Source organism: Apteryx mantelli, chromosome 14 (genome assembly GCF_036417845.1).
Source record: "Apteryx mantelli isolate bAptMan1 chromosome 14, bAptMan1.hap1, whole genome shotgun sequence".
Lineage (NCBI taxonomy): Eukaryota > Metazoa > Chordata > Aves > Apterygiformes > Apterygidae > Apteryx > Apteryx mantelli.
In genome coordinates, this window is record NC_089991.1 from 9,875,086 (window position 1) to 9,902,845 (window position 27,760).

General features: G+C 57.1%; 5 protein-coding genes across 6 annotated transcripts; 3 read left to right on the top strand and 2 right to left on the bottom strand.

The window, feature by feature from the left end:
• The first annotated feature begins 138 nt into the window (after positions 1 to 138).
• On the top strand, positions 139 to 5,943 carry CLTB (clathrin light chain B). The gene is made up of 5 exons (XM_067304814.1): positions 139 to 409; positions 2,765 to 2,811; positions 4,066 to 4,183; positions 4,479 to 4,590; positions 5,574 to 5,943. The coding sequence occupies exons 1-5, from the start codon at positions 238 to 240 to the stop codon at positions 5,743 to 5,745; spliced, it is 621 nt and encodes a 206-aa protein (XP_067160915.1). The 5' UTR covers positions 139 to 237; the 3' UTR covers positions 5,746 to 5,943.
• Positions 5,944 to 9,822: 3,879 nt separating this feature from the next.
• Positions 9,823 to 10,693, bottom strand: HIGD2A (HIG1 hypoxia inducible domain family member 2A). Its single transcript, XM_013942499.2, has 2 exons — positions 10,494 to 10,693; positions 9,823 to 10,197 (listed from the first exon to the last, which is right to left on the bottom strand). The coding sequence occupies exons 1-2, from the start codon at positions 10,606 to 10,608 to the stop codon at positions 10,031 to 10,033; spliced, it is 282 nt and encodes a 93-aa protein (XP_013797953.1). The 5' UTR covers positions 10,609 to 10,693; the 3' UTR covers positions 9,823 to 10,030.
• A 137-nt stretch (positions 10,694 to 10,830) lies between these two features.
• Positions 10,831 to 13,811, top strand: NOP16 (NOP16 nucleolar protein). The gene is made up of 5 exons (XM_067304608.1): positions 10,831 to 10,982; positions 11,319 to 11,433; positions 12,074 to 12,143; positions 12,968 to 13,074; positions 13,365 to 13,811. Exons 1-5 carry the CDS (start codon positions 10,876 to 10,878, stop codon positions 13,506 to 13,508), a joined length of 543 nt encoding a protein of 180 aa, XP_067160709.1. The 5' UTR covers positions 10,831 to 10,875; the 3' UTR covers positions 13,509 to 13,811.
• A 312-nt stretch (positions 13,812 to 14,123) lies between these two features.
• On the bottom strand, positions 14,124 to 17,790 carry ARL10 (ADP ribosylation factor like GTPase 10). 2 transcript variants are annotated; one of them, XM_067305162.1, is made up of 4 exons: positions 17,549 to 17,790; positions 16,567 to 16,714; positions 16,169 to 16,344; positions 14,124 to 15,639 (listed from the first exon to the last, which is right to left on the bottom strand). In XM_067305162.1, exons 1-4 carry the CDS (start codon positions 17,741 to 17,743, stop codon positions 15,463 to 15,465), a joined length of 696 nt encoding a protein of 231 aa, XP_067161263.1. In that variant the 5' UTR covers positions 17,744 to 17,790; the 3' UTR covers positions 14,124 to 15,462. The 2 variants fall into 2 exon arrangements, with proteins under 2 accessions (XP_067161263.1, XP_067161262.1); XM_067305161.1 differs by having other exon boundaries at positions 16,567 to 16,729.
• A 1,607-nt stretch (positions 17,791 to 19,397) lies between these two features.
• KIAA1191 (KIAA1191 ortholog) lies at positions 19,398 to 27,429 on the top strand. Its single transcript, XM_067305160.1, has 7 exons — positions 19,398 to 19,449; positions 19,538 to 19,728; positions 20,733 to 20,859; positions 22,341 to 22,465; positions 24,486 to 24,592; positions 24,908 to 25,047; positions 25,552 to 27,429. Exons 1-7 carry the CDS (start codon positions 19,422 to 19,424, stop codon positions 25,758 to 25,760), a joined length of 927 nt encoding a protein of 308 aa, XP_067161261.1. The 5' UTR covers positions 19,398 to 19,421; the 3' UTR covers positions 25,761 to 27,429.
• Positions 27,430 to 27,760: the final 331 nt, after the last annotated feature.

The following is a 27,760-nucleotide window of genomic DNA, read 5'->3' on the forward strand; positions in this document are numbered from 1 at the left end:
GCGGCGGCCCCCGCCGGCAGGGGAGCGGGGCACCCCCGGCCCTGCCGGCCCCCCGCTGCCGGGCGGGGGGCCCCGCGGGCCCGGTGCGCGGCCCCGGCCCCGTGCGCGGCCCCGCCGGGCCCGCCCCGCCGCTGATGTCAGCCGCCGGCCCCGCCGCCGCCGCAGTGACAGCTACGCCCGGGCCGCGCCGCGCCTGCAGCCGCAGCCGGAGCGGGAGCGGGAGCGGGGGGGGGCGCCATGGCCGACGACTTCGGCTTCTTCTCCTCGTCCGAGGGCGCCGCCGCCGAGGAGGACCCGGCCGCCGCCTTCCTGGCCCAGCAGGAGAGCGAGATCGCGGGCATCGAGAACGACGAGGGCTTCGGGCCGACCGACGGCGAAGCGGCCCCGGCCTCGGCCCCGCCGGAACCGGGTGAGCGCCGCGCCGCGCCGGGCGGGAGGGCACGGCCGGGGGCGGCGGGGTCCTCCGGGCTGCACCCCGAGGGCGCGGGGGGAGGCTCCCCCTTCCCCCCCCCCCCGGTGAGCCGGGAGGGCCCCTCCCCCCGGGCTGCAATCCCCACGGGCTTGAAGGAGGATCCGTCCCGGGGCTGCTCCCCCGAGGGCACGGAGGGGGGTTCCCACCCCCCCGCGAAGTAGGCACAGAGTGGGGGCTCCCCCGGGATGCACCCCTCATGGATGTAAAGGAGGATCCGTCCCGGGGCTGCTCCCCCGAGGGCACGGAGGGGGGTTCCCACCCCCCCCCCGAAGTAGGCACAGAGTGGGGGCTCCCCCGGGCTGCACCCCTCATGGATGTAAAGGAGGATCCGTCCCGGGGCTGCTCCCCCGAGGGCCCAGAGGGGGATCATCGCCAGGCTCCACCCCTGGCAGTTGCTGAATTGGGGTTCCTCATGGGCTGCACAGTACCCTCAGTGGGTGGTGGGGACCCCCCGTGTGCTGGGTCCATGCTGCACCCCCAATGGGCAGGCAGTGGGGTCCCCCCTGTGAACCACATCTGCACCCCAGTAACGACTCTCCAGGGGGCTGTGCTTGGCTCCCCAGCACTTGGGGTTCCCTCGCCTTGAACCTCAGGTTGTGGGGTGACCCTTGAGCTTGGGCTTGCCTGCTGTGGGGCGATTCCTTCTTTGTGCGGTCGGGCTAGGTTCCCCAGGCTGGACACCCCCTTTCCTCCCATGTCTCAGTCCCCCTGGCTGGGGCAGGGTGAGGGGGATCCAGGTGAGATTAGGGGACAGTGAGCCATCCAGGTGGGGCTGGGCAGCCCCTTCACTGGCCCAGAGACCAGAGAGTACTTCGGGGTGCAAAATGGAAGGCATTTCCAGTAGGGAATCAGTATCTCAGCCCTTGGAGGTAGAAGGCGCTAACTGTGATCTGACGCCTCCATTTGGGCCCCGCTGCTGCCACAGTCCTCTTGGCTCCTTCACCTGGTGGGCCTGCAGGGCCCTCTGGTGCTGGCTGCAGGGTGGCGGTTCACCTCTCCAGAAGCAGGGCCGTGGAGCCGGGTCTGGGGCCCGGAAAGGCGTTGGCAGCTGTGGCAGCAAATGCAGTCAGACAGGCTGAAGCTGGGTGTAGCCGAAGCTGTAGGCCCAGCGCTGCAGGGAGGGCGCTTGCCTGGGCTTCTCCAGAAGTGCGCTGTGGCTGCGCGCCTGCCTCTGCCCCTGGCTGGCCTGGCGAGAGCTCAGGGCCTGGAGTCTGCCTCCTTCTCTGCACAGCAGTGGGAGCTCCCATGGGGCTGGTCTTGTGGCCCCAGCATGCACTCTCAGGGTGTTCTCTGGTGCCCCGGGAGGGAGGTGGTGATGTACTGGAGCCATGGACATCAGCAGTGCCTCATTCCCATCCCAAATCTTGCAGCTAGTCTTGCGCGCATTCCCCAGGCAGGCTCTTGAGGACCTCGGTATGCACGCCTGCCCTCCTCCCTGCTCACGGAGTGCACTGCAGCGTCTCTGTGGGCTCCGTTCCTGGCGTGTTTGCCTTCCTGTCGCAGGCTCAGAACAGCCCTGCTTCTGCTGGGGACTCAGCCGATGGCTGCAGGGCCACCAGTCCGTGTCCATAGGCAACCTCTGCCTGGCCATTTGTAGGTTGTGATTTACTCAGGTTGTCTCTCTACAGTCAAAGTACCGCCTGTGTCCAGCCCCATGCCTTGAACAGTCACCCTAATCTCCAGATAAGATAAAACACCAGTGAAAACACCATAAAGACATAAATGCCCAGGGAGACTTGTGTGGGAGGGAGAGAGGTGCTGGATGAATCCCACCAGGGACAGGAGACCACTGGACCCAGCCCTGAGCACCCTCCAGGGTGGAAGGAGACCCCAGGTACCAAACAACAGCAGCTCAGGGAGGATTTGCTGGGTTAGTGGCTCTGGACACCAGTGCAGACAGTGCACTTCCCCTTGCTGTCCCGGGGGTCTTGAGGCGGGCAGGGTGGGCTGTGCTGTCATGCTCTGCTTTGTTTGGGAAAGGGAGGGATTTGGGGTCCTTTTAGGAGCAGGTGGAGCTGATTAGGCTGGGAACCTGTCCTCCTCTGGACACAGAGACCTTGCTGGCCTCTGCTTGAGCTCTGGCATGTGGCTCAGCTGGTGTCCACTGCTTTGGTAGCCTGGGGGTCTTCAGTCTCTGGCCCATGTATGGAGGGCTGTTGTGGAAGGACGTGCTGGGTTGGAAACAGCAAAGTCACATCCCTCATGAACTGACTTGCTGCTGGTTCATGAACACCAGCCCCTGTGGGGTCACCTGCAGCTGCCATAGCTGTTTTTCTCTTCCTTCCTCTCTAGCTGGTTTCCATAACGGAGGAGCCACTGTCAATGGAGATGTCTTTCAGGTGAGAGCTCAGCCCCTTGCCCTGGCCCGTGGTGCCAAGGGTGGTTAGGTGGGTATGGGGCCAGCACTCCAGTGCCCTGTCCGCAGGATTGGTTGGACTTTGCTATCCAGCCCAGATCAACTGTGGTGCTCCTGGGAAAGTCTGGGTCTCAGGTGAGGGAGTCCTGGCTGCTCTGTTCTCACCTCTGTGTGAAAGAGAAAGTCTGGTCCCCCCTGCCATGGCCCATAGCCAGGACAGGGTTATTGTGGGGACCCCCCTTTGCTGGTACGTGGTGGTGGTCTTGCTGCAGAGCCCTGGCAACATCTCTCATGAAACCCACTTGCCCCGTGGCTAAGGGTGTTTCAGGGGCCTCCTGGCTGGGTCTCAGCTCCTTCTGGGAGCCCTAAGCCCAGCTGTGGTGGCTACAGGAGAAGCGGCACCAGAAGCTGACAAGCTTTTCACCCCACTCAGTGCCAAGCGCTGTGGCATGTGCGTTGCCCATGCTTAGTTTACAGGATGATAATCGCATCAGAGACGGGACAGACTTAATTAGATTTGGGGATCTTGGAGAAGAGCTGTAATCCCATCAGTGAGCTTAGCGTGGGGCTGGGCATCCTGATCAGTGGTAGGGGTTAGGAGAGGTGCTGATGTGGGCAGAGCGGGATGCTGGGCTTGGGGGGAGCTATAGAGGGCAGCTTGCTCTGAGGAGCGAGGGAGGCTTTGCCTGCGGGCAGGTCTCCAGGCAGGGAGTGCAGGTAGCCTCCCTTGGGCCCTGCTGCTCGCCTGGGCTCTTTCAGTCTCTGGCGGCCAAACCGCCAGACCTGTGGCGACGCTAATTCTGGGGGTTGCCCTACTGCTCCTGCCTCCGCCCCAAGCCAGGGCTGCGAAAGCCCAGCGCTGTGACCTCACAGCGAGGCCGTGAGGTCGTGGGCACCATGTCACAAGGCTGCCTCGCCAGTCTCTGCCGCAGAGAACTTGAGCGTCATGTTGGCAGTGAGCAGCCAGCCAAGGAGAGGGGGGCTGGTGAGTCCTGCCGCCTGGCAGGGCCTGGGCCCCGGGGCTGGGAGCTGGGATGGCAGCTTGAGCAGCGCTGTGGGGACACTGTGCTGGATGCCCTGGGCTGGTGTGTGGAGGGCTGTCACTGTCCCTGCCACCCGTTTCAGCCTGCCTCAGTGCTGGGAACGCAGAGCCCTCTCCTGCAGTGCCAGCCCTTCGAGGTGGCTGAGCTGGGCTGTAGGAGAAGCTGATGCTGACAGAGGCAATTGTGTCCTGCAGGAGTCCAACGGCCCCACGGATGCTTACGCAGCCATAGCCAAGGCTGACCGGCTCACCCAGGAGCCTGAGAGCATCCGCAAATGGAGGGAGGAACAGAAGAAGCGGCTGGAGGAGCTGGGTGAGACGCAAAGCCATGTGTGGCCACCCTCGTGGCACCTTGCGATGTGGCAGTTGAGGCCCTTGGGGATCCTCACCTGGCAGCCAACTTGCTGCACCCCAGAGAGGCCTCTGGTGCCCCACACCGTATGGATACCCCTTCCAGCAATCTGCTGTCCTTGGAGGCAGTGATGCCTTTCAGACAGTGCTTTAGTGGGGACTGGGGACAGGCCTGGGCTGGGGATCTGCAGCTGTCCTCCCTGCCACAGGGGAGCCCATCTGTCTGATGGGGTCTGTCTGTCTGGCCCTGGCGTTAGATGCGGCATCGAAGGTGACTGAGCAGGAATGGCGCGAGAAGGCCAAGAAGGACCTGGAGGAGTGGAACCTGCGTCAGAACGAGCAGATGGAGAAGAACCGCGCAAACAACAGGTATGTGGGAGTCAGCGCGACCGCTAGTGCTGAGGCCACTGTGGGGCTTGGAGGGAGCTGCTGTACAGCCAGATTTGCCTCCCTGGGATGTCTGGGGGTCCCTGTCCCCACGGTGGAGCCTAGCCCTGCAGAGAGGTAACTCTGCCAGACAAGGGGAGAGGCCCCCGTGCTTTGAGCAGCTCCAGTAGCTGTGCTGAGCTGCCCTGGTCCCAGCTGAAGGTTGGGCTACTGCTGGGCCTTACGCTGGGGCGAGGTTGGGGCACTGTTTCTGTGCAGCCCTATCATCGGTGGCAGGTTTTTTGGGTGCTGTGTGTGCCATGATGAGTTGACCGCGCTCTGTGGAGGACGCTAACCCCCTCTCTGTTTCTCTCTCTCTAACCCTCTGCCTGCCTGTCCGCTCTGCGCTCTCTCTCTATCTGCGCCTCGGGGGCTAGGATCGCTGACAAAGCCTTTTACCAGCAGCCGGACGCCGATGTGATTGGCTATGTGTATGTGCCTCCTACAGACCATATCCTGCCCCGCGAGGTCCAGGGGTCCTGGCCCCGGCACTTTGGCTGCTCGGCCAAGGGAAGGGGGGATGCTGGGAGGTACTGGGCTCCCATGAGGGCCCTGATGGGAGGGCAGTACAGCTGAGCATCTCCGAATGCTGGAGTCTTAGGAGGCAAGTGGAGCTCTTGAAAATGCCCCTCTAGGGGCTGGTTGAAGAGGCAAAGCTATGGGGTTTTGTGCCTCTAGGGGAAGAGCCCTGGGGGCAGAGGAGTCTTGGGAGCAGGCAGGGACCCCAGCGCCCCTGGATGAATGCTGTCTTGGGTGAGTGCAGCCTGCAGCAGCCTTGAGCATCTTGGGACCTCCGGATCCTGGAGGAAGCTGAGCTCATGGCCTGGAGTGATGGGACTGGGAATGGGGACATAGGGGTTCCCAGGCAGAGGGAAGGGTCTCTTTGGAAAGGGTTCTGCCAGTGACAACCCTCAACATCTCTGCAGGGCCTCGGAGGAAGCGTTCTTGAAGGAGTCCAAGGAGGAAGCCCCGGGCTCTGAGTGGGAGAAGGTGGCCCAGCTCTGTGATTTCAACCCCAAGAGCAGCAAGCAGAGCAAGGATGTCTCGCGGATGCGCTCAGTGCTCATCTCCCTCAAACAGACGCCCCTGTCCCGCTAGCTGCCGCCTGGCACAGCCAAGAGCACAGCCAGGCTTGCCGGGACCAGTGGCTTCACGGGGCCAGCCTGTGAGGGGTCCTTGCCCTGCCCGCCCCCCTGCTCCCTGGTGTGCACCTCGGCTGTGCTCGAGTCTCCAGTTGTAACTCTTCCCCATGGTTTTCCTTTGCTTAAAAGGTGCATTGGTCTCTTTTTACACTTATTTATTACTGTGGCATTTCCCTGGGAAGCAACACAAAGCGACAGAGCTGAGTTAGTGGGGGGCTCCCAGCCTGCACTCTGTGGGGAGGTCATGCCCAGGGCCTGGCTCGGAGAGAGGGGGAGCCACTGGGGTTCCTGTGTCCCCCGCTGTTCCCCACCTCGCACCCAGAGCAGTGCTCAGAGGCGGCGAGTGAACCTGCCTGCTTCCTGCCCTAGGCATGATAGTCCTGTGTCCGGGCCTGGGTCCTTGTCCTGAGGCAGCAATTCCTAGCGGGAACCTGGGCTCCAGTCTGCCTTTGCTGTGGGGTTTGGAGCAGAGCTGGCTACAGGGCTGAGAGGGTGGAGGAACAGCGCTGACTCTCATCTCCACACTGCAAGGTCCCACTGGGAGCATGACAGCAGCGCGATGCTACTGGGGCAGTAAGAGTGAGGAAGGTAAGTGTGGGCACCCAGGGTGGGTCAAGACGGCCAGCGCTCGGCACCAAGCACAGCAGAGCTCTCCCCAGCCTGGCTGTGCACCCCAAAAGGCTAGCAGGCTCACAGCAGCAGTTGCAACGTTGGAGTCCCATCTGTGCTGCGGGGCTGCTGGTGCCAGTCAGCACTGTAGTGCAGCCACTGGGAAGGAGCCAAAGGGGTGAGTGTGTGGGGCATTTTCTGTCCTTTCCAAAGGCCGCTGCCACTGGGAAGATGCTTTGGGGGCCTTCAGGTCTGCTCTGCTCCTTCCTCTGCTATCTGGAGGGGAGTTGGAGGCTGCGCAGCTTTAGGGAAGTGGGTAGGAAGGTCCAGTTGCTGTGGGGAAAGGTTGAGCCTCCAACCCTCTAACCCAGGGGGCCCAGAGCAAGATTGGGCAGTTCTAGGTGCTGAGGGTTGCTTTATCCCCAGAGAACAACCCCACGCTTCTGTTTGCAGCTGGAGAGCTGCTCTACAGCTCCTGTCTGGCCCAGCCCCCCACTGGATTTACACACCTAAGGCAGCGAGGAGAGATGCTTCAGTCCTGCTCCCCCACTAAGGCAGACTCCGCAGCCTCAGCACCTGCTTTCCCTCCCCTGCTTGGCTCTGTCCCCTCCAGCTCTGAGGCCTGGCCTTGGAAATCTGCAAAATCCGTGCTGTGCTGGATAGCAAAATAGGGGTGGGCAGATGTGCTTGCACCCCGCTGCAGGGCAGTCTTGAGCTTGTGCTCCACTGCCTGGCTCACTGTGGGTTTGGGGAGGGCTCGCAGCAGTGGGGAGGAAGCAGCGACCTAGAGCAAAATCCATAAACGGTTTGTCTGAGCCTCACTGTAGAGCCCTGCTCAGCCTGTAAAGCAAGTACATGGAGCTCTCCAGCTCTGCAGCCACAGCTCCACCAGGCAAGGTCATTGGCCCTACTCCTGCAGCCCTCATGGGGCTGCCTGGCTGCCCCAGATCTGCAGGGCACAGCCCTGGTGTGGCTCAGCGGTGCCACTGGAGCTGCCTGGCTGGTTTGGAGGATGCCACGGTCCCTGGCAGTGGGCTGGAAAGGGAAATGAGGTCTAGTGAAAGCAACTTGATGCTTTGTGCTGGGATTGTGCCCCTTTGTCCTTAAGGCTGATCACTCGTACTACATCCCCTTTTGCTCTGGCATGTCTAGACAGCTCTGCTATGGCATGGGATGGACACAGATGGCAGGATGATGTAGGGATTCAGCTGCCTGCCTCTGCCTTTCACTACAGAGCAGCTGGAAGCACCTCTGGCTGCTTTCCAGGGACAGGGAGCCTCCCTGCCTTCTGGCCTGGCAGGAGATCCCAGTCCAGCTGCAGAAACCAGCCTGAGGTTCCCGTGGGCTCAGGGCACAGCTCCTCCAGACCTAGCAGGCAGCCAGACCCCCCGATTCCCCTGACTGCGGCTGTTCCTTTGCAGAGAGGGACCCAGATGCCGCACGCCCTCCGTGCCAAGTAGGGACAGCCAGCTCTCAGGGAGCAGTGCCCACAGCTGTTCTACATCCCCCCAGCTTTGGTATATGTGACTGTTCAAATCACCTATTACAATAAACCGACATCTCCAAACTGACACTACGGGGCACTGTTTTCTTTATGCTTCAGCAATGCGTACCTGTGTGTTTAAGAGAACTCACATCTACAAAACCTTCTGCAGGAAGGACAGAGCTGTAGGAAAACCACATCCTACAGGAAAAATGGGAGCAAGGGGGAGGGCCATGAGATTTGCTCTAAGCTCACACACAAGCAGGGGCAGCAGGACTGGAGGGCAGTAGCTCTGCCTACAGAGCTGGTAAGTCAATACTCGTCAAGACATGCCAAGTGGAGCTGGGCAAGCTGCTCCTGAGCCGCCTCCAGTCATCTTCCAAGCAGCTGCTGTTCCGCAGGCCCCATCCTGCAAGGGAACAGGTGCCTTCAGGCTGTGAGAGCCATCAAGGGACTAAGCTCCCAGGGAGCTGCATATCAGCAGCTTTACACACACCCTATCCATAGCAGACTGGAGCTGGAAGTGCCAGTGATGTAGCCAAAACCAGAATTTCTTCTGGGAAAGATGTACTGAACAGCTAATGAAGGAAGAGGAGCAGCTCCAAAGAGCAGCTTGGACATGTTCCCCAGAGCAGGCAGAGTTCCAGACTCCTCTGGTGCTGAGGTACAGCTCACCCAGCTCTTTCTGCTCAGCTCTGATGATGGATCATCCCAGTGGGCGAGAAGAGCTCAGATCCATTCAAGTCTTCCCCCCCCCAAGCAATGCCCTCCTTTCCTTGTCAAGGCCCACTGGCACCACAGCACCCCGGAGGAGACAAGCCAGCGTTCATCTGCAGATGGAGGCAAGCTTACTTTGCACTCTGACTTCCAGAGCAGCTTGCAAGGACAGAGCAGGATTAGCAAGTTGCCAGGCAGCTGGCTGTAAAGTTACCGAAGGCCAGAGAGAATTTGGGCACGTGCGCTGACAGGCAGACACCCAAACAGCAAAGCTTTCTGCACAGCTCAAGGAAATGCTTTGGGCACGTGGGTGGTTGGAGGCATCATATCATACTCAGGGACACGGGTGCCCTGCTCTCGGCCTTTCCCCCTCGCAGACATATGCTCTGCCTAGCAGCAGGTCGCAGAACCTAATCGCAGCAGCCCAGTAACTAAATCTGATGGCCTCATTTCCTTCCTGCTCTGCAGCTCGGACACGAGAGTAAAACCCCACTACTCTTGTCACCCACAAAAGATCCTTGATGTGATCCAAATGATTTGGATGCAGACTGTGGGACTTGAGCCACCTGTGAAGATGTTTGTCATGACACAGGAAACGTGAGTCCCTTTGGGAACAGGATACTTGCACAGCAGTCAGTTCAAGTTCATGAGAAGCAGCAAGTTCTGCAGGAACTTGCTTCCTAGTAAATGCAGCTGAAATACCAGCATGTTGCAGAGAACGTAGCCAGACCCCATGTTGGGGATCTGAGTTCCCAAGTTGTTTTCACGGGGAGTTAACATGTCTTGTGCCCTACTTGCATCACCACAGCTTCAAGGCAGCAGTGCCTTCTCCCATTCCTTCCTACACTGTTTATGCTTCTGCCTTCTCACTGTTCTGCAACTCCGTATCAGTCACAATCTCGCTGCAATTCACTTTATTACCCACAGGTTGCAACTGAACAGATTACGTATTCTCTCCAAACAACTCATCCACTGCATATGAACTCTGTCCTGCCAGGATCAAGCCACAGACAGAGCTGTTCCTTCCTACCCAAGCAGTTCATTTCCTCAAACGTTTGTGCATCACTTGATTAAATCCAAGTATCAGTACAGACCATTATCCACCAAGTTACAAAGGAAACAATTTTAACAGACAGTGATGGCAACAGGCCTTAGTGAGACACAGCCTGTCAGCATTCTAGGAGAATAAGTTCTCAGGGAACCAAAAAAATGCCATGGCCCAGATTTCAGGTTAATAACACAGGTGTATTAGCTGCATTTCCAATACCTGGGAACACAAAGCATCTTTGACACTAGTTCAGCCACAATTGTCCCTCAGGGAGCTTACATGAGAACCCTCTCCACAACCAGAATCCATCCTGCTGACTGGGGCACAGGCTGGTGGGCGCACACTCACGGCTGCAGCTTATCTCCTCACCACTCGATGGTGGTTTCACTTCCTAGATTTCATCGCTGTGACCACCATGCCTCCCAAAAGGGCTGCAAAGGTGAAGCCCTGGGCCAGGATACGTGCCCTCATCATCAGCTGCGACCGGCGGATGTTGCCTCTCTTGAAGCTGATCAGTCCGTAGGTCAGGACGCCGACGGTGCAGAGGCAACCTGCCGAGGAAGAAGGACAGAGGAGCGGCGTGAGCGGAGCAGGGCCGCGAGCTGACAGGCAACACGCAGAGCAGGGGTTCCGAGGGGAGGTCGCGCCTCCGTCTCTGCTCCCTGCGCTTGAGCTTCACTGGCTCGTTGGACAACGTGTTCAAACCAGGGACAGCGGCTCCCGGCGCAGCCCCCTTGCTAACGGGGTTTGGGCTCCGGAGGGGCCCTGCCCTGCTCCCCCCGTCCCTCTCCCTGCACCACAACTCCCCTCGCCGCCCTCGGGCCTCCCCTCACCGCCGCCCCCTCACCGAGGGGCACCAGGGGGTTCTCGCGGGTCTTGCGCAGGAACTTGTCCCCGAAGCCCTCCTCGCGGAACACGGGCATCGGGCTCGGCTCCAGCGGCGGAGGGGGCCCCGCCGCCATGGCCACGGCCCGCCCGGGAAGGTGACTGCCCGCGACCCTCCCCGGCCGCCGTAGCCAGGAAGCGGCGAGCCCTCGCTGCCGTCAATGGGAAGCCCGCTCCCGGCAGGCTGCGCGCCCGGCCCTCCCTGCCGCGGGGTGCGCCGGGGACTGTAGTCCTCGTCCGGGTCCCCCGCAGGCGGCGCGCCGCTCGCGGACTGCGCTTCCCGTGGTGCCCCGCGGCGGCGGCCCGGACCCCCGGACGCGCGGCGGCGGCGCGTGGGGGCCGCCATGCCGAAGGCGAAGGGGAAGAGCCGGCGGCAGAAGTTCGCCTACAACCTCAACCGCAAGCGGCTCTACCGCAGCGCGCGCCGCCGCGCCGCGCCCCGCATCGAGTGGTGAGGGCCGGGGGCGCCTGGGGGGGCCCGGGCCCCTGCCCGCGGGTGGGGGGCGCGTCGCCATGCCGCGGCCTGGCGTGACACGGGCCCGTGGGGCGGGGGGAGTGGAGAGGAGCCCCCGTGGGTGGCCTGGGGGACACGCGCCCGCACTGCGCCTGGGGAGGGGGGGGCAGGAGCCCCGCGGTGTGGGGTGGCCCCACGGGGGACGCGGGCCCGCGTGGGGGGCTGGGGTGGCCTCGCGGCGTGCGGGAGTGGGCGCGTGCCGGGCGGGGGGCTGGTTTCTCCACGCCGGGGGGACACGCGTGGGCCGGGGCTGAGCCCTGCCCCTGCCCCCAGCTCCCACGTGCGCCATGCCTGGGACCCCGCCAAGTCGGTGGCGCAGAACCTGGCCGACATGGGCCTGGCCGAGGACCCCAACAAGGCCGTGCCCATCCCGAGGAAGAAGCTGCTGGTGAGTGCGGGGCCCGGGCCGGGGGGGGGCGAGGGAGGGAGGGCACCGTGGGGAACTGCACAGGGGGCAGGCGGCTCTGGGATCCCAAAGGGTTCTTTTGCCAGGATCTGGGCACAGGGATGAATGAAAATATCGGAGAAAGCAAGCGGGCTTTAAAATCAGAACAGGTAAACCCAGTCTCCTGGGACTTGCCTAGAGAGCTGGGATTGGGAATGCTGCAGCCAACTTGCTTTAGATAACAAGGAAACCCACTTAGTGTGAAACAGCGTGAGCGCAGCCTGCCTTCATCCATAGGTGAGGCTTCCAGCCTACGAGTGGCATCATGAAATGTCACTCTTGTGAGACAGAACAGAAGCGACCCTGTTTGCCGTGGACACTTGTCTCTGTTCACACTCTGTCCCAGTGCACAGAGAGGGGCTGTGCAGAGATTGCTCGTGACGGGCAGTGCTTTGCCATACCACGCAGGCTTGCCTATAGGCTAGCTTAATGATGCAAAAAAACCCTCTATTTAGGCCAGCTGAGATTCCCTAGTCTGCAGAGCCATTATGGAAGTAGTTAAGAGCTTTGCGAGCAGGGCGTAGAGGCCCAACCCTCCTCCAGATGGACTTTTCTCGAGTTGCCTTGTTTCTCATCAATGCAGGGGATGGAGGTGGAAATCGATGAACAAGAGAAAGGGAAGAAAACTGTGCGAAAGCCCTACGTGGTGAATGGTCAGTGCTGCTTTTATCCTCCTTGGGGAGCACAGCTTCACCATACGCAGCCGTGGCGGGTTTGCTGCTGCGTCTCACTGTTGTTATTGCATTTGGGGCTCTGTTCCCAAGGCCCTGTAGGTCATTTTGTTTCTCATCTTTGTGCTGCAGGACTGTCCTTAGCTGTTGTGCTGTGCCACTGGCAAGGAAGGCTATTAATTCTTGTATGTTCTTTGCTTTGCGTTAGAGATTTTAAGACTCGTAAAGGGGTACTCACCTGGCAGCCGTCAGCTTAGGGAGTTCCCAGCCGAGGCTGGAGCTGAGCCAGGAGCTAGCACGGTAGTCTCACTTTTCCAGTGTGCAGTCTCTCTCATGACTTTCCTTTCCCTCCTGTTTTGCCTTTTTCTTAAGGCTTTTGTCTGCAGCCCTTAGAGGGCTCTTGTCACTCTGAGACTTGCTGATTTTGGACACTGGTGTGACAAGAAGCTGTGACTGTACTATCCCGAGTGTTTTAGTGGTGGCTGCATGGCTCCAAACAATCATACGCTGCAACCTGGGCAGTAAAAGGTCCGTTCCTTCCTCAGAGTGTGAGCTGGGCAGGAGCAGCAGCACAGACCTAGACACCTGAAACGCAGGCAAAGGGCTGTTCTCTCATTCCTTCTCTTGCGCTGTCGTGCTGGTGAACAGTCCAGTGTGTGCAAGCAGCTGAGCTGCGCTGCAGGAGCCAGCTCCTCTTTCTCCAGTGCTGATGGGGTCAATCTTTGGAGACAGCTGGCATACTTTGAGGTGCTGCTTGGTCCCCTTTGATGCCTGCCTGCTTCACAGTGTCTCTGTCCTCTGCCTAGAGATGGAATATGAGGCCAGTCTCCCTGAGAAGAAGTCAAACACACTCTCACGAGACCTCATTGACTACGTGCGGTACATGATACAGAACCATGGGGAGAACTACAAGGTAGGTACTGGCTGCCCCAGAGCAAGAGGGACCTGGAGCTTCTCACTACTGGCTTCTGTAGAGAGGGAAATGCAAAAGGGTCTTTGTCCTGGAACCTGTTTCCCAGCCTGGCTGATGGTTAAGGGGAGGCAGCACTTTGAACTGCGGCCAGGTCCTTGTCTGACTCAGGTGCTGAATCACAGCCAGCCTGGATGGACCTGTCTTTGGAGGGTGGTTCTGATGACTGGGCTGGCTTGGGTGTTTGCTCATGTGGCTGCTCCTCTAAGTTATCCTCCTTTTCTCTGTCACAGGACATGGCTCGAGATGAGAAGAATTACTACCAGGACACTCCCAAGCAGATCAAGAGAAAGATCAATGTGTACAAGAATTTCTATCCTGAGGAGTACAAGGCTTTTGTTGCATCACTCAAGCAGGAAAAGATGGATGTGCAGTGACTGTTCTTGTTCTCAGGTTTGCCTGCAATTGCAGGCTTGACGCTATCACTTTCTGAGCCGAGAGCGGACAGGGACTGTATCTCCAGGTGATGGTCACTCACACGCTGTGACTCCTGGGCCAGGACTCAGTGCCTGCAAGTTGAACTATACAAAGTGTCTGGGGATGGAAGAAGGACCTTCATGAGACAGAGACGGTTATGGCATGAGAGACTCTTGGCTATGGCTTGCAGTCTTGGGGCTGAGTGTGCTGTGCCACTGCCCACTTCTTTTGCCTTGTTATAATAAATGGCTTTTTCAAACTGGTGTGAATGTCTGGCCCAAGGGCTTCCATTCCTGCTCTTGCCTGGAGCAGTCCCTGCTTCAAAGAGCTCCTCGTGCCGAGCTGCGGGGCATGGGCACTGGGCATGCGTGTCACTGACAGGGCCCCTCTGCAGCCTTGGGGCTGGGGTGCTTGCGGGTGTGTGGGACAGCGCCTGGGGCTTTGCTGCTTTGCCTGCAAGTAGCAGGGGTAAGAGAGGGGCTGGTGCTGCTTCCCCTGGGAGTGACCTCCCTGCCTCCAGCTGCAGGAGCCTGGCCTGGGGGATGCCTTCCATTCCAAGGAGCTGGAGGACAAAGCAAGGTGATCAATCTCTTTTATTGAAAGGAGGAGGAGTCACTGTACAAAAGATTTCACAGCAGAGAGCAGCCAGCACATGCCCCTTCTCCTTGATGTGTTCTCCAGCTTCCCCTATCAGTTTCCAGGGCTCAGTGTACTGTGGCCTAACCAGCAGCCTTTCCACAGGCAGGAAGAGCTTGTGCCGTCCCTGAGCCTGGCTCCTTCCCCTTCCCTGGGGCAGCTGAGAGGGAGGGAGACCAGTCCTGCTGGGTGAGGTTCCTACCAAACAACACCTTGTCCCCACTCAGGGTGAGGGGATAGTGCAGGGCTGCCCGATTCCTGCTTTTGCCTCTCTTTAGCAGGGCTTTAAGTACAAAGTCTGGGGAAGTGCCGAGAGCTGGGCCTCCCACCCCAGGGGAGCAGCAGACCAAGCTGGTTATTCCCACTGGTGTGTGTGATGCTGGCCCTGTCTGGCTGGGGTGGCAGGGCTGTGACACAGGGCTGTGTAAGCAGTTACTCAGCATGTTTTTCAGGAAGGAGAGTCCACACAACCTTTATCAGTTCAGGAAAGCTGCCAAGAGAGTTCCCCTGTTGGGACTGCGGCTCTGAACAGCCCTGGGAGCTGAGGGGTAGCGTTCTTCCCTAGAGCCTGGCTAAAACGGACCAGCTGTTCCCCCTGCCCTGCACCGTACGCTGCAGGCTATCATCTCTTCCCAGCCCTCGTGCGAGTAAGGGGCTGTGTCAGCCTGCCATCGGGTACGCGTCCGCATGGGGACCCAGCTGGTGCAAGAGACTGCGTCCAAGGGGCATCGCAAGCAGCGCTACCCAGGCAACTGGTACCGTCCTGCTGGGGTGAGGGAATTGCTCCCCTCCAGAAAAGCCTCCCTGTGGGTGCTGCCATTCTGCTCTGTGCCCTCTCCATCATCCTGGGGGAGCTGGACCGTGCTGGCAGTTGAGGGGGCTGGTTCAGTTGTTTAGCCCCATTCATTTACTATCTTGCTTGGCTGCTGTGAAGGCACAAGGCCCTGCCCCGTGCTGCGCCCTGCCTGCTAACCTGGAGGTAAGAGCTGTGCTTGTGCTTCTGTCCCAAGGGAGACTTTGCCCTCAGTTGGGCGAGGCGGCTGCTCTCTCTCCTTGGCAGAGACCAGAGCCTGCTGCTCATGTTCCCCGAGGGCAGCTGGCACCTCAGCTCTACCCCAAACCTCCCAGGGTGCAGCAAACGTATCGCAGGGCCAGCAGCCTGCTAACAGCGCGACGAAGCCCCCCGGCTGCTCCCATCCCGCTGTCTCTGTCCTAGCACTATGGTCCTGGAAAGGGGAGCTCTTCTGGTGTTGGAGTCTCAGTGGGCACCCCGAGGACTCAGGGCTGGGAGAGCAGGGTGACCAGCAGGCTCTTGACGCGGAGGACGCTGGTGGCGGTGCTGAGGCTGGCCCAGGTCGCGCTGGTGGGCAGGAGGAAGAACTCCCGCTGGCCGCTGAGCGTGTGCAGGGCCAGCTCGTCGTGCAGCTCCGCCACGCTCAGGGCATTGCTCTTGTCCTGCGACGGGGAGAGGACACGGTTCAGGAGGGCCACCCAGCCGGATGGTCCCGCTCGCCCGCGGCCGTTCCTGCAGGCTGGAACCAGCACGGCGGGGTGCCAGGCCGGCTCCTGGCCAACAGGAACCCCGTCCTGCCTGTGCAGCCCTGGCAGAGCCTGTGCACAGGCAGGGCCTCTTTCCTCTTGCGTTCGAGTCACTTCAGTGCAAAATAATAGGAAGCAGCACCAGGCACGCGCTTGGCCGTCTGCCTGAATAACGTATTTCCCCTGTGGGTCTTTGCGCACTGCCGCATGCCTGGGTGCTTTCCCGAAGCTCATTAGCTGATGCAAAAGGAGCGGCTCACGCATTGGTAACGGCAGCCTCACCTTGTGATAAAGGCTGGAGGAGACAGGCCCCGAGAACGTGGATTTTGCGAGAGCTGATGGATATTGGGTGTCAGGCTTTCCCCTCAGGGCCCTGGGAGGGACGATTCCCCTGCAAACGGCGCGGGCAGGAGCTGGGGGACAGCGGCAGGGAGCGGCCACCCACCTGCTTGTTGGCCAACACGACCAGGGGCAGCCGGGGCTCCTCAGCCAGCAGCGCGTGCAGCTCCTGGCGCGCCGTGAGGAGGCGCGACCTGTCCACTGAGTCCACCACGAACACCAGCACGTGGGCCTGGCTCAGGTAGTGCGGCCAGTAAGCCCGCAGGTTCTGGCTGCCGCCCACTGTGGGGAGAGAGGCACGGTCAGACGCCCAGCGCGGGGGCGAGCTGGGCTGCGCCGCGTCCCCCCAGCACCCTGGGAAACAGGGGCTCTCGCGGGGACGGAGAGCAGCCCCGGGTGCGCTGCACCCCCAGCCTGGTGTGGGTAGGCAGGGGGGGCTTTCAGGGGGCTTTCAGGGCCAGGCTAAGTCCTGGGGGGGCAGTGGGAGGACCAGGCCAGCCTCACCCTCCAGCAGGTCCATCTCCAGCCGCTCGGTGTAGAGCTGGGCAGAGTTGAAGCCCTGCGTGGGCGCGATGCGCTCCTTGGCCGTCTCGCTGCAGATGTAGTGCAGGACGCTGCTCTTCCCTGCTCCGTCCAGCCCCAGGATCAGCACCTGCCTCCAGTCCAGCTGCGGCAGAGGACAGCATGGGGCTGGGCAGGGGCCAGTCCCATATTCTGGAGCCCTCAGCCCCGTGCTCGGGCAGCGGGCGGTTCAGAGACCAGCCTGCAGCAAGGGGTCCTGCCAGCCCCCACAGGTATCCACACCCTGCGCCCCTTTTCCCAGACTAATGGGCTCCCAGGGGGATCCCAGGGGTTTCCAGACCCTGAGCTCTCTTCCTCACCCAGATAGGCTCGGGGAGGATCCTGGCAGGATCCCAGGCATACCCACACCCTGCACCTGCTTCTCCACCTGATGGGCTCCAGGGGTGATTCCGACCTGTGCCCCCTTCCCCAGCACGATGGGCTCCAAGAGGGCCCGGGGGGAGATCCTGGGGGGGAGAGGGTTCCAGGGGGATCCAGATCCTAAGCCCTCTTCCCCGGCCTGATGGGCTCTAGAGGGCACCATGCGGCGATGCTGACTCTGTACTTCCTTCCCCAGTCCGATGGGCTCGGAAGGGGATCCCGGTGGCGATCCAGACCCTGCACCCCCTTCCTCAGCCTCCTGTGCTCTGGAAGGGATCCCGGTGGGGATCCAGGCCCTGCACTCCTGATGATCCCAGGGACGGGAGCCCGACCCCGAGCCCCTTCCCTTGCTTGATGGTCTCGGGGAAAAGGGCTCCCGGGGCGGATCCCAACCCTTGTCCCTTCCCCACCCCGTTGGGATTGGGAGACTCACAGAGGGGGAATCCCGGGAGGATCCCGGTCCCTGCGCCTTCCCCACCCCGGAGGGCTCCCGGCGAGGGCAGATCGGGGTCCCGGGGCGGCGAGCAGGCTCCCCCGCTCTTACCGTGCCGTCGGGGGGGTCTCGGCTCTGCTGCTCCCGCAGCTCCCGCAGCTCCCGCTCCCACCAGCCGGCCCAGCTGGCGCCGGTGCCGGTGCCGCGGAAGTAGATCTTCCAGGCGATGAAGAGGAGGGAGCCCAGGGCGGCCACGGCGGCCCCCAGGGCCAGCGTCAGGTGCCGGAAGGCACCGGCAGGAGCCATGCGGTCGCGGCGGCGGCGGCGGCGGCAGCCCGGCGCGCTCGGGGCGGCCCCGCGCCGCCCGCTCCGCTCCGCTCCGCCGCGCCGGGAGCGCCGCGGTGCCGGTGCCGGTGCCGGTGCCGCCCGCGCCGGCCTCCCACGGCGCGGCGGGAGGGGCCGGCGGCGGCGAGGGCGGGCGGGAGGCGGCGCGGTGCGGCGCCGTGGGCGCCCGGAGCCCCGGTGAGCCCGGCTGCGCGGTGGGGCCGGCGGGGAGGCGCAGACACGAGCTCCTGCGCCGCCCCGTCTGCAGGCAGGATTAGGATCAACCGCGCGTGTTTTGCTGGCAGGGCCGGCTGGGAAGCGGGATGCTCCGGACGGAGCAGCCGGGTGGGTGCCCGGTGGGTGCAGCAATTTCCACCGCTGGTTCCAGCCCACGAGGTTTGCAAGGAAGGCAGAGGTGCAGGCGGCACCGGTGCCCGTGACGGGGGCACCTGCACCTGCACCCGAACCAGGACTAGACCAGGCCCTGAGCAGCCTCACCTAGCCTTGACCCGGCCCTGCGGGAGGTTGCTCTTGCGCTTTGCAGAGGCCCCTTTCAATCAAATCTTCCCACGATTTTGCCGAGCAAAGACCAGGAAAACTCCCTGTGCCTCACTCAGTTTCCCCCCTCTGCTCCCATTCTGGCCAGGTCTGCTGCTTTCTCAATGCCCTTTTTGCCGCAGCATTTCCTCTGCTGTCTCCCGATCTCCCTTTCCCCTTTTCCCTGCCAAGGAGGGCACCAGTGCGGGGAAGGGCAGGGAGCAAGCCCCAAACCTGCCCTGTACCCCCAAACCTCCCCCAAGCTCCCCAAACCTCCCTTTCCCCTCTGACCTGCTCTGACCCTCCCCAGCCTGCCCCATCCCCGAACCTGCCTTGTTCCCCTGAAGTTACTGTGCCCCCAAACCTGCCCCGCGCCTTCCCCAGCCTGCTCTGTCCCCGCAAAATGCCCGTCTCCCCAAACCTTCCCTGTACCCCCCAAAACTCCGTCACCCCAACCTGCCCTCTCCCCCCCAACATCCATCTCCCCAAACCTTCCCCAAGCCCCACCAAATGTCCCTGTCCCCCCAAAACCTCCTGCCCCCCCAACCTGCCCCGCGACCTCCCCAACCTGCCCTGGCCCCACAGATGTCCCTGTCCCCCAAACCCGCCCCGCGACCTCCCCAACCTGCCCTGGCCCCACAGACGCCCCTGTCCCCCAAACCTGCCCCGCGCCCTCCCCAGCCGGCCCTGGCCCCACAGACGCCCCTGTCCCCCAAAACTGCCCCGCGCCCTCCCCAGCCGGCCCTGGCCCCACAGACGCCCCTGTCCCCCAAACCTGCCCCGCGCCCTCCCCAGCCGGCCCTGGCCCCCCAGCCCCCGCTCGGACTACAGCCCCCAGCATGCCCCGCGCGCCAAGTCTCGCGGGATCTCGGCCGCCGTCAGGCCCCGCCCCCGGGGCGGTGCCCGCGGCGCTTCCCCGGCGGCCGGCGGCAGCGGCGCTCCGCGGCCCCGCGCTCTCCGCCATGGCGCCGCCGCCGCCGCCGCGCCCGGCCCCGCCCGCCGCCCGCCGCCGCGCGCTGCCGGCCCAGCGGCGCCCCGCCTGCTAGCCGCGGCGGCGCCCGACCCCCGCCCCGCGCCCCCTCCGCGGCGGCGGCGGCGGCCCGAGCCGCGGCGGCGCGCCGCCATGAGCGCGCGGCAGCCGGACGCCCCCGGTAAGGCCTCCCCCGACCCCCGGTCCCCGCGGCGGCGGCGGCGGGCGGGCCGCGGCCCGGCGCTGAGCGCTGCCCCCTCTGTTCGCAGCGCTGGAGCAGGGCGGCGGCGCCCTCCCGGGCAAGATGTCGCTGCCGCTCGGCGTGCCGCGGCGGGCCTTCAGCTACGACGACGCCCTGGAGGACACGGCGCCCATGACGCCGCCGCCCGCCGACCTGGGCGCCAACGTCCTCTGGAAGCAGCCGGTGATCCCGGAGCGCAAGTACCAGGAGCTCGCGAAGGTGCGCGACGCCCGGCGGGGCCCCGCACGCCCCGAGCGGCTCTGCCCCCCGCCTGGCCCCGCGGGCAGAGCAGGGCGGAGGGGCGCGTGTCCGGGCGTCTCCGCTCCCACGGGCGTTCGCGGCTTAAGAAGCTGCCGGTTACAAGCAGAGGCGATTAAACCAGTTCAAGCAACCGTGGGGATGCTCTGAGTGCAAGACCGGCCTTTTTTTTTTTTTTTTTCTTTTTTTTTTTTTTAGGTTAGAGGCTGTTTTCTAAGTTTGAAGGGAAGCGGGATCCTGAGTAGAAGTTAAACACCTGTGCATCCCTTTGAGCTTAAACTCTGCTTTTCAGCTCATTCTGTTGTCACGATATTTCTCGTGTGAAAGAACACCTGAAATGGGGCTTTGGCACACAAAGCAAGCACTCCAGTCTGGGAACAGTAATTCCTGTGTTATGAGGAGGAAGTTTGTGTTTCGCTTTAGAGATCTCAAAGCAGTCACTGCGTTGTTCTTTGTTACGAGGGTCTCGTGATCAATGGCAGAGCCAAGTGCACTAGGTACACTTTCAGTAACAAGCTGAAAATATAAGAAACGAAAGAAAGTAAACTCTAAGCACCGGCCTCTAAGCTATGTGGCTCTGTCATGTGGTAGACATTTTGTGGTTTTGAGCTGTCTGTGAAAGAGTATTCTTGCCTGCTTGACCTTGAAGTCCAGTTTTTGTTATGAGAACGGAAACAGACATGTTCTAGCTCCTTTCCTGTTGACCTTTTCAGACTTAGACCAATAACCTGTTGGCTCTGAGCCCAGCATAATTTCAAATGTTAGAAGAAAGTTGCTGGTTCATTGCAAAGACTTAGCAGGTTCCACCTCTAAATGTTCCTGGGCCACAGCTGGAACAGCACAAGAATTTTTCCTTTTGAGAAAGGCTAGTTGCTAGTGCAGCTTGGTCTTGTATCTCTTTCAGTAAAGAGGTGGCCTTTGAGGTACCTTCTCATCTTAAATTGTACCCTGCTTCCTCTGCACAGATTGAGGAGGGGGACGCTCACATGAACGCACCAGTCATAACGCCTTCATCTTCCACTGAAAGTGTGAACAAGGTACCCGTGGTGAAGGCCAAGGCCACTCATATCATCATGAACTCTCTCTTCACAAGTAAGCACTCTTGTTCTCGTATCATGCGATGCCCAACAGGACATGGGCATAGGAGCGTACTCCAGCTTGGTAATGCGTCTGGGGGACTGCCAGAGTTCCTGGGCAGTTTGATTTTGGACTAGCTCTGCTCTTGAACTGTATACGTTTTTGGAGGGTACTACTTGAAGGAAGTGAGGAACTAGGTAAAAAGCCTCACTTACTGCCTCTGCATTTTCAGGTGTTGGAGTTGGATGGTGAGGGAGGAGTGCGGTGACTGTTATCTGCTGATAGGGCATTGCAGTCCAGACCACCTTTTCGCTGAAATACAGGGGCTGGTGCTGCTGCTACCATATGTTTGCTTGTTAGCTTGCTGTTACTGACTGATAAGCAAGGCTCTAAATTAAACCAAAGTGATGTGGAGAGCTGGCATGTTTAGCTAATGGAGCACTTGCTGGCATTTATGTTAATAGCAGCAGCTGTCTTAGTAACAGTAACACTTGCTTTTAAAGCAGCTCATATAAATAATGAGGCTTTAAAATTAAATTGGGTCAGTTATGTGGGCAGAGAGCACCTGCCCATTTGCAGCAAGAGAAGTTATTCATGTGTTATTCTATACTTACTGCCTCTTCTTTTAACAGCTGGGATCTGAAGCTTCATTTTTCTTTTTCTCCAAGCAGAGCTTCCAAAGGCTATGAAGTTTTAGAACAGCATTTTGGAACATCTTTGAGCTTGCACTTGTTTGCCTTGTCTCAAAGATAACCAACATACCTGAAAGTAATATCTAGAAACACAGACCTTCTGCTGGAAAGCTGCTTCTGTTCCAGTCTAATGTAGTATTATAATCTAGTTAAAAACGTGATGACCTAGAAGGTTCTTGTGCAGTAGGAAGTCAGGAGTCCCAGCCTACATATTCCAGGAAAAACTTCAGGCAGTTTTGAAATAAACAGGCAAAGGTAATGTGTGTAAGCCCCCTACGTTTGTGATGCTTGCAGAGCTGGTGCATTATGTATAGCTTCAGCTTGGGAAGTGCTCTCCTTATCTATTACAAAAGGAGACATTAAGCTTTTTCAGTAACTTTTTTTCTGCCCAAGTCCTGTTAACTTTGTTCTTGGTTCCACTAGGGAGTGAACATCCTATGCTGATAGAAGGTCACTTAAAATATCCAGTCTATTGGGATCTCTGAGATTTAAGAAAGCTTTAGTCAGGAGTGATGCAGCTTCCTGGATCAGACGGGTTTAATTACAGGTGTTGTATTTGTGATACATCCTGTGATTTGGGAGCAATCATTGCTCATCTGACTCAGCCCTATGACTCAGGATACTTTTCAAGTCAAAATAACTCTGTAGTTTCATCTTGCTGCCTCTGTCGAGTCATCACGATGTGTAGGTATGAATGCTGAAAACTGGCTGGGTCTTACGTTTGGTTGCTTGGGCTGCCTTTGTGTTTGCTGGAACTGCATGTGGTGGTGGTTCTGTGCGAATATGTGCTCTTGTCCATTCTAGAGCAGACTCAGGAGAGCATTCAGCGCTTTGAGCAGCAGGCAGGGCTGAGAGATGCTGGCTACACGCCCCACAAAGGCCTCACTACAGAGGAGACAGAGTATCATCGAGTGGCTGAGGCAGTCCATGTAAGGCATACCACTTGTATTTTGCTTTTGTTTTGTTTTACAGCCTGTATACTGGCTTAATGCCTCTCTGGTGATGTAACTTTTGGAACTTGTTGCCAGGACTATCCTTAACTTGCTTACTCTGATTGCTTTTAGCTTTTTTTGTAAAAGGATTGCCCATTTTTATTTTGAAGTTAGTGTTAGCCTTTACAGTTTTGAAACAAATGACTTTCTCTGAAAACTGCCATGTCCCGCAGTCTCTTCAGACTGTTACAATCTTCTTTCCAAGTGGGGACATCTCCATACAAAATCTAGTTTCTTGCTGTGCTGTTGAATGGTGCCCAGCAATTGACTATTGCAGCTGTTTGTCCCAGCACTATCTCTAAAGGGTTAACTTACAGAACATACTATTTTTCTGGAGTTTGGTGGCAAATCTTGGTACCAAGTCTCTCTCTAGGGGTATTTGTTTCCATTGCGATTTTTCTGTTAAGATTGGAAGAGCCTTGCTAGCTCAAAACATTTCTTTCAAAGAAACGTAATTTGAAGTTGTTCAGTGCGGTTTCTCTTTTCTTTCATGTGATAACATAACTACTTTGAAAGGAAGGAGGTATTTGCGAAGTGGATGAGGCACTCTCCAGCCTTCACTGTGCTGAACAATGCTAATATGGGGGTGGGGAGGGGAGAAGACCTTTGACACTTATTTTAAAATCAATGTGTTTGAACTGTGGAAAGGCTTGCCAGTCTCATCCCTGAAGCAGGTAACTTTTAGAACTTTAAAGGTCCTGTTGACTTTTTCCAGCTGAAGCTTATTTTGATAATCTTGAACTTCCCTCATCTCTTTCCATGCTACTTTCCTACAGGTTTTTAAGAAGCAAAGTACAGAAGGTTGTTCTTTATCAGATGTTTGCAGTGGTAGATAAGTGATGGGTGGACTGAACTTAGAACTCTCTTCATGGTTGCCTGAGTGGTGCCCACTCTCATTTGACTCTTGTAAAGAAACCAGATATTCCTGGTGCACTTGAGCAGTAGTGCTAGTCTGGCTACCTTACTGCTAGAAGCAAACTAGAATGATAGCACTTGTAAAACATGCATTTCCAATGTGGAAGTTGGAAAATGAAATTGGGCTTGTTTCTAACTGCAGATAAAGTCTTAAATCAACATATTTCTGATGAACTCACGGTTGCCCACAGTAATTTTGCTGTTAGTTTATTAATCGTGAATCCTCTGAGTGTACTCCTGCAAGGTCAAAGTTACAATAACGATGTTGTTAGTGAATTGCATTAGTGTGGCTTGGATAGCCACAGGAAACAGTCTGAGAAAGTGCCTATGTAGTCATTGTTTGAATTGTAACTGCCCTTCAAGTGACTTCTTCAAAGTTCAGCTTGTACTGTCTGAATGACCTGTAATAGCCTGTTTTACGTACACCCAGTTCCTGATTTTTTTGACAAGGCATACCCTTGAAATGCAGTTCATCTGAAAGTGTCCCAGAGCAATGTTTTCGTCTTGTCATCAGTGAATTACTTCTCAGGGTCCAGTAGGTTTTACACTTGTTATACAAGGTCTGGTCTCATCTTCATTAGAATTTGTGGTAATGAACTGAAGTTGAAAGCTCTGTAGCTCTGAGAAGTGCTGCAGACAAACAGTTGTTGTGGCGTATAGACTTGTCACCAGCTAGCTGAGTTGCTGGGAACAGGGTGATATTGAAGCATTGCAGATATCGAAGCAGTGCACTGCTGGTGGGCAGCAGCTCTGAACTGCAGAGTGAACAGTGTTAGTTTGCTGCTTCTAGCTTGTAGGATATGTTTTGAGAGCATAGCGGACTTCCAGAATGTTTATATCTGACCTGGAAAGGAGCTCAAGGGCTGTATGGCAAGTGTTGTAACACTGGGTTTAAGCTTTAGGTGAAATAAGACTTAAATCCTTTATCGCCTGTGACATAAATAATTGTCCAGTTTTGACAAAACAGCCTACTGGCTATTTGTTCCTTACATCTTGTATTAAAGTTCTGTTGCCTCTGTGTTTCTCTTGCCCCTCCTAACAGAAGTTAAAAATGCAGAGTGGAGAGATGACAAAAGAAGATAAACAGACTTCCTCTGCTCAGTCCACTCCAAACAGCACTCCCCACTCCTCTCCCAAGCATAAAAACAGGTACTCTTGCTCCTGGCAGACTACTGCCTTGTTTGGTTTCATGCAGGATGAGGTGGGAGTTACTCGGATAATCCTCTTGCCCATGGGGGATTAAGGGGTGAAATTCAGAGCTTGCTGTCGATCCGTACTCGGATAGAATTGATCATGTTGAAAGCTTCTGGAACTTGAGTATAGCTTCATCCTGGGTGGTAACAAGCTTATTAAAAGATCTTTTAAATTGCCTATGATAACTACAGGGAAAGTTTCTGGCACAGTGGGACCACCTGAAGTATTTACTCTTTTCATGTTCCATGCATCTTAATGATTTTTCCCTAGGGGCTGGTTTAGTCAGGGAGCCTCCGCTTCTATCACTGGCCCAGACTTTGTTGCCATGGAAGCTGGTGGGGACAGGTTGCCATCTGAAAAATGGAGCTTTTTTGGACCCAAAGCTATCCAGAAATCCACCAATGATCCAGGTATGTCCTCCAAGATGTCTTAAACTGCAAGAGTTAGGGGAGAACTGTCAGGCGGCAAACTCGGTGGCTACTTCTGGAGCCTTACTTTCTGCTTCCCTTGTTATTTTCTGGGACCACCTTGTGAACATGTACCATTCATATCATTTCAGTACCTAAATGTAAAGCTGTTTGTTTAAAAAAAAAAAAAAAAAAAAAAAATCAGTCAAGGGCTTGAAAGTGTCAATCACTTGCATTGAGCTGGAGTGAAGACCAGGGTGTGAAGGTGACAGCTTGTTGCTCAGCTGCTTTCTCTGTCTGGTGGAATCCAAACTGGAAGTGTCAGCCCCTGATGTGGAATAGGCTTTAAATGACATAAGGTTGCTGGCACTTGCATAAGCTTTTCTGCAGTGCTGAGTGTCAATGGTACTGTGCCCAGCATTGGCAGCAGTGGAAAGGAGCTTGGCTAGTTTCCCTAGCTCTTACTTGCTGTAATTTTTTTTTTTCTTTTTTTTCCCCCTCCATCAGGAGGATTTACCATCCAATCCTATAAGGGTGCCCAGAAGCCATCCCCCATGGAGCTGATGCGTGCCCAGGCTACTAGGATGCCAGAGGATCCAGTGACCTTCAAGCCACCCAAAATGGACATTCCAGTCACAGAAGGGAGGAAACAATCTCCACGTTCACATAATATCAAACCTCGGGATCTGAATGTGCTCACTCCAACGGGGTTCTAAGAAGGAGCTTCTGGTGTCTTTAGTGGATTAAAGGGTGTCTTAGGCTATGCTTCCCTCTCTCATTGTGCTGCAGTAAAATAGGAAAGTCTCTCTCCCAGCTCTTCATCTCGGTAAAGGAAACAGCTGTCACTGTTCCTCTACAGCCAACCCTGAATCAGTCTTTGAAAAACTTCTGTGCTAGTACTAAACCAATGTAAACCATCTTGTCTGCTGTATTTGCACCAATTCTGTCTGCTAGGCTGCACTGGGAGACATGCTTCCCAGTACGGTACACTACAGTAAAACCTTGAACCACATTTTGTGGAAGAGGACAGCCTTGTGGTGTGCAAGTAGACTGGCTTGTCTACCTGTAGTCTAGTTATCTTGTCCTGCTCAGTGTTGAAGTATTCTCAAGAGGACCATCGTTCTGACTGGCACATGCCTAACACCAGCAGAAAACAAGGCAAACAAGCCAGGAATAAAATGGACCATTAACTCTCTGAAAGAACTTACTCTGGGAATGTGGTAGGTCAACTTTAAACATGGAGTTCCCTTATTTTCCAGTGTCACCTTATGATAGTTCAACACCTTGTGCTTATTTATTTGTTCTTGGATTTTTTTTTAACAGGAAAAGCAGAGTAGTGACCATTATTATTAGAAAGTCAAGGAGCAGAACCTAGTGGGTTTGGCAGTAAAGCAGAAGAACAACTGCTTCTCTTCTAACTCTTAAAGTTCCTCCAAAAAATGGTGGAAATGACCAGAGTTGGTGTGGCTTGAACCAAGCAACCCTCCTCTTTCCTTTCTGGATTCCTGCAAAACAACTGTCCTGCCTCCCTGTATAGAACAGACTTAACAGTAGTTTTGACACTATGGATGCTTTTTGATTGTTTCTTAGCATCTTGTAGGAATCATGTATAGAAGTGTATTAGACACACCAGTGGCACTTCTCAAATAGGGTCTTTTGTTTCATCAGTCTTAGATGCAGTTTGCCAGCCTGGGGCAGGAGTGAGGGGCAGATTAAGGCTAAACACTCCTCCATGCTATATTGATAAAGCTATATATTATTATTTTGGGGGGGGCCTAATCTTGCAAACAATTGCTGGAACAGCTACCACCTACTATTCCTTTCCTGAAAACTGGGAAAGAAATGCTTATGTACCATCTAATCCCTTAAACAGTGTAGGGAGGGATGGGTATAATCTCTGCCTGTCTGTGGCAAGCAGGTCTCCTCTGTTTCTTGATCCCGTGTATTACACTGCTCCCTCAGCCAACTGCAGGCTTTCTGTAGCAGTGAGGGGGTAGTCTTGCATCTGGCATTAGAAGCTTTTATGTTACAAGCACATTATACAGAGGTAGCTTAACCCTACTGGTAACCACTGAGCTCTGGGGTTGCTGCCTGCTCAAAACAAGCATTCCTGCCTGGGGCGAGTGGCCAAGGTACTTGGCTCGCTGGTATTCCCCTCTGAAGAAGTATGTTTTGTGGCTCTGCTTCATCTCAAGCTTCAACAGCAGTACCAACAGTGTATTGTGTTGAAGGCCTCCCACCCAACCAAGCAGTTGTCACTGTCACTAATCATTCACACCTTTGCAATTGGAGAATCTCTGGTTTGACATTAATTTATTTGTGGTCTGTATTCATGTCTGTGTCCAATTTTGTTTGTTACAAGAAAATAAAATTCTTGTGAATGGAGATCCTTGGTGTTTGTCAGCACTGGTAACGCACCTGTGCAGGAACTGCGGGGCTGTTGAATTTTCACCAGACCTCTTGCTGCTGGCTAGTGAGTGTGGGGTTAAGGTTCCGCATAACAGCGCAGTGGTAGCACTCTTGCTGAGGTAAAATTTGCTGCATGAAATTCCCTTTTGACAGGGAGAATAGGTTTAAAGCCAGACTTGGTCCTGTCTTCTCTCAGGCCTTGTGTTGATGAAACTAAATCTGAAACTTTGTACTTTCTCAAGCTGTTCAAATACTGTTTTTTTTTTTTTCCCTGTTTCTGAGATTGCTTCTCTTGCAGCTTGTGTGC

Coding starts and splice junctions, on each gene's coding strand:
- HIGD2A (XM_013942499.2), bottom strand. CDS start 10,608: ATGGCGGCGGGGCCCCCTCCGCCGCTGGAGCCGAGCCCGATGCCCGTG. Junction 10,198..10,493: donor GAACCCCCTGGTGCCCCTCG/GTGAGGGGGCGG, acceptor CTTCCTCGGCAG/GTTGCCTCTGCACCGTCGGC.
- ARL10 (XM_067305161.1), bottom strand. CDS start 17,743: ATGGCTCCTGCCGGTGCCTTCCGGCACCTGACGCTGGCCCTGGGGGCC. Junction 16,345..16,566: donor GGAGATGGACCTGCTGGAGG/GTGAGGCTGGCC, acceptor CTCTCCCCACAG/TGGGCGGCAGCCAGAACCTG. Junction 15,640..16,168: donor TCGTGTTGGCCAACAAGCAG/GTGGGTGGCCGC, acceptor TCCCCGTCGCAG/GACAAGAGCAATGCCCTGAG.
- NOP16 (XM_067304608.1), top strand. CDS start 10,876: ATGCCGAAGGCGAAGGGGAAGAGCCGGCGGCAGAAGTTCGCCTACAAC. Junction 11,434..12,073: donor TCCCGAGGAAGAAGCTGCTG/GTGAGTGCGGGG, acceptor TCATCAATGCAG/GGGATGGAGGTGGAAATCGA. Junction 13,075..13,364: donor ACCATGGGGAGAACTACAAG/GTAGGTACTGGC, acceptor TCTCTGTCACAG/GACATGGCTCGAGATGAGAA.
- KIAA1191 (XM_067305160.1), top strand. CDS start 19,422: ATGAGCGCGCGGCAGCCGGACGCCCCCG. Junction 20,860..22,340: donor CATGAACTCTCTCTTCACAA/GTAAGCACTCTT, acceptor TGTCCATTCTAG/AGCAGACTCAGGAGAGCATT. Junction 25,048..25,551: donor GAAATCCACCAATGATCCAG/GTATGTCCTCCA, acceptor CCCCTCCATCAG/GAGGATTTACCATCCAATCC.
- CLTB (XM_067304814.1), top strand. CDS start 238: ATGGCCGACGACTTCGGCTTCTTCTCCTCGTCCGAGGGCGCCGCCGCC. Junction 410..2,764: donor CTCGGCCCCGCCGGAACCGG/GTGAGCGCCGCG, acceptor CTTCCTCTCTAG/CTGGTTTCCATAACGGAGGA. Junction 2,812..4,065: donor TCAATGGAGATGTCTTTCAG/GTGAGAGCTCAG, acceptor TGTGTCCTGCAG/GAGTCCAACGGCCCCACGGA.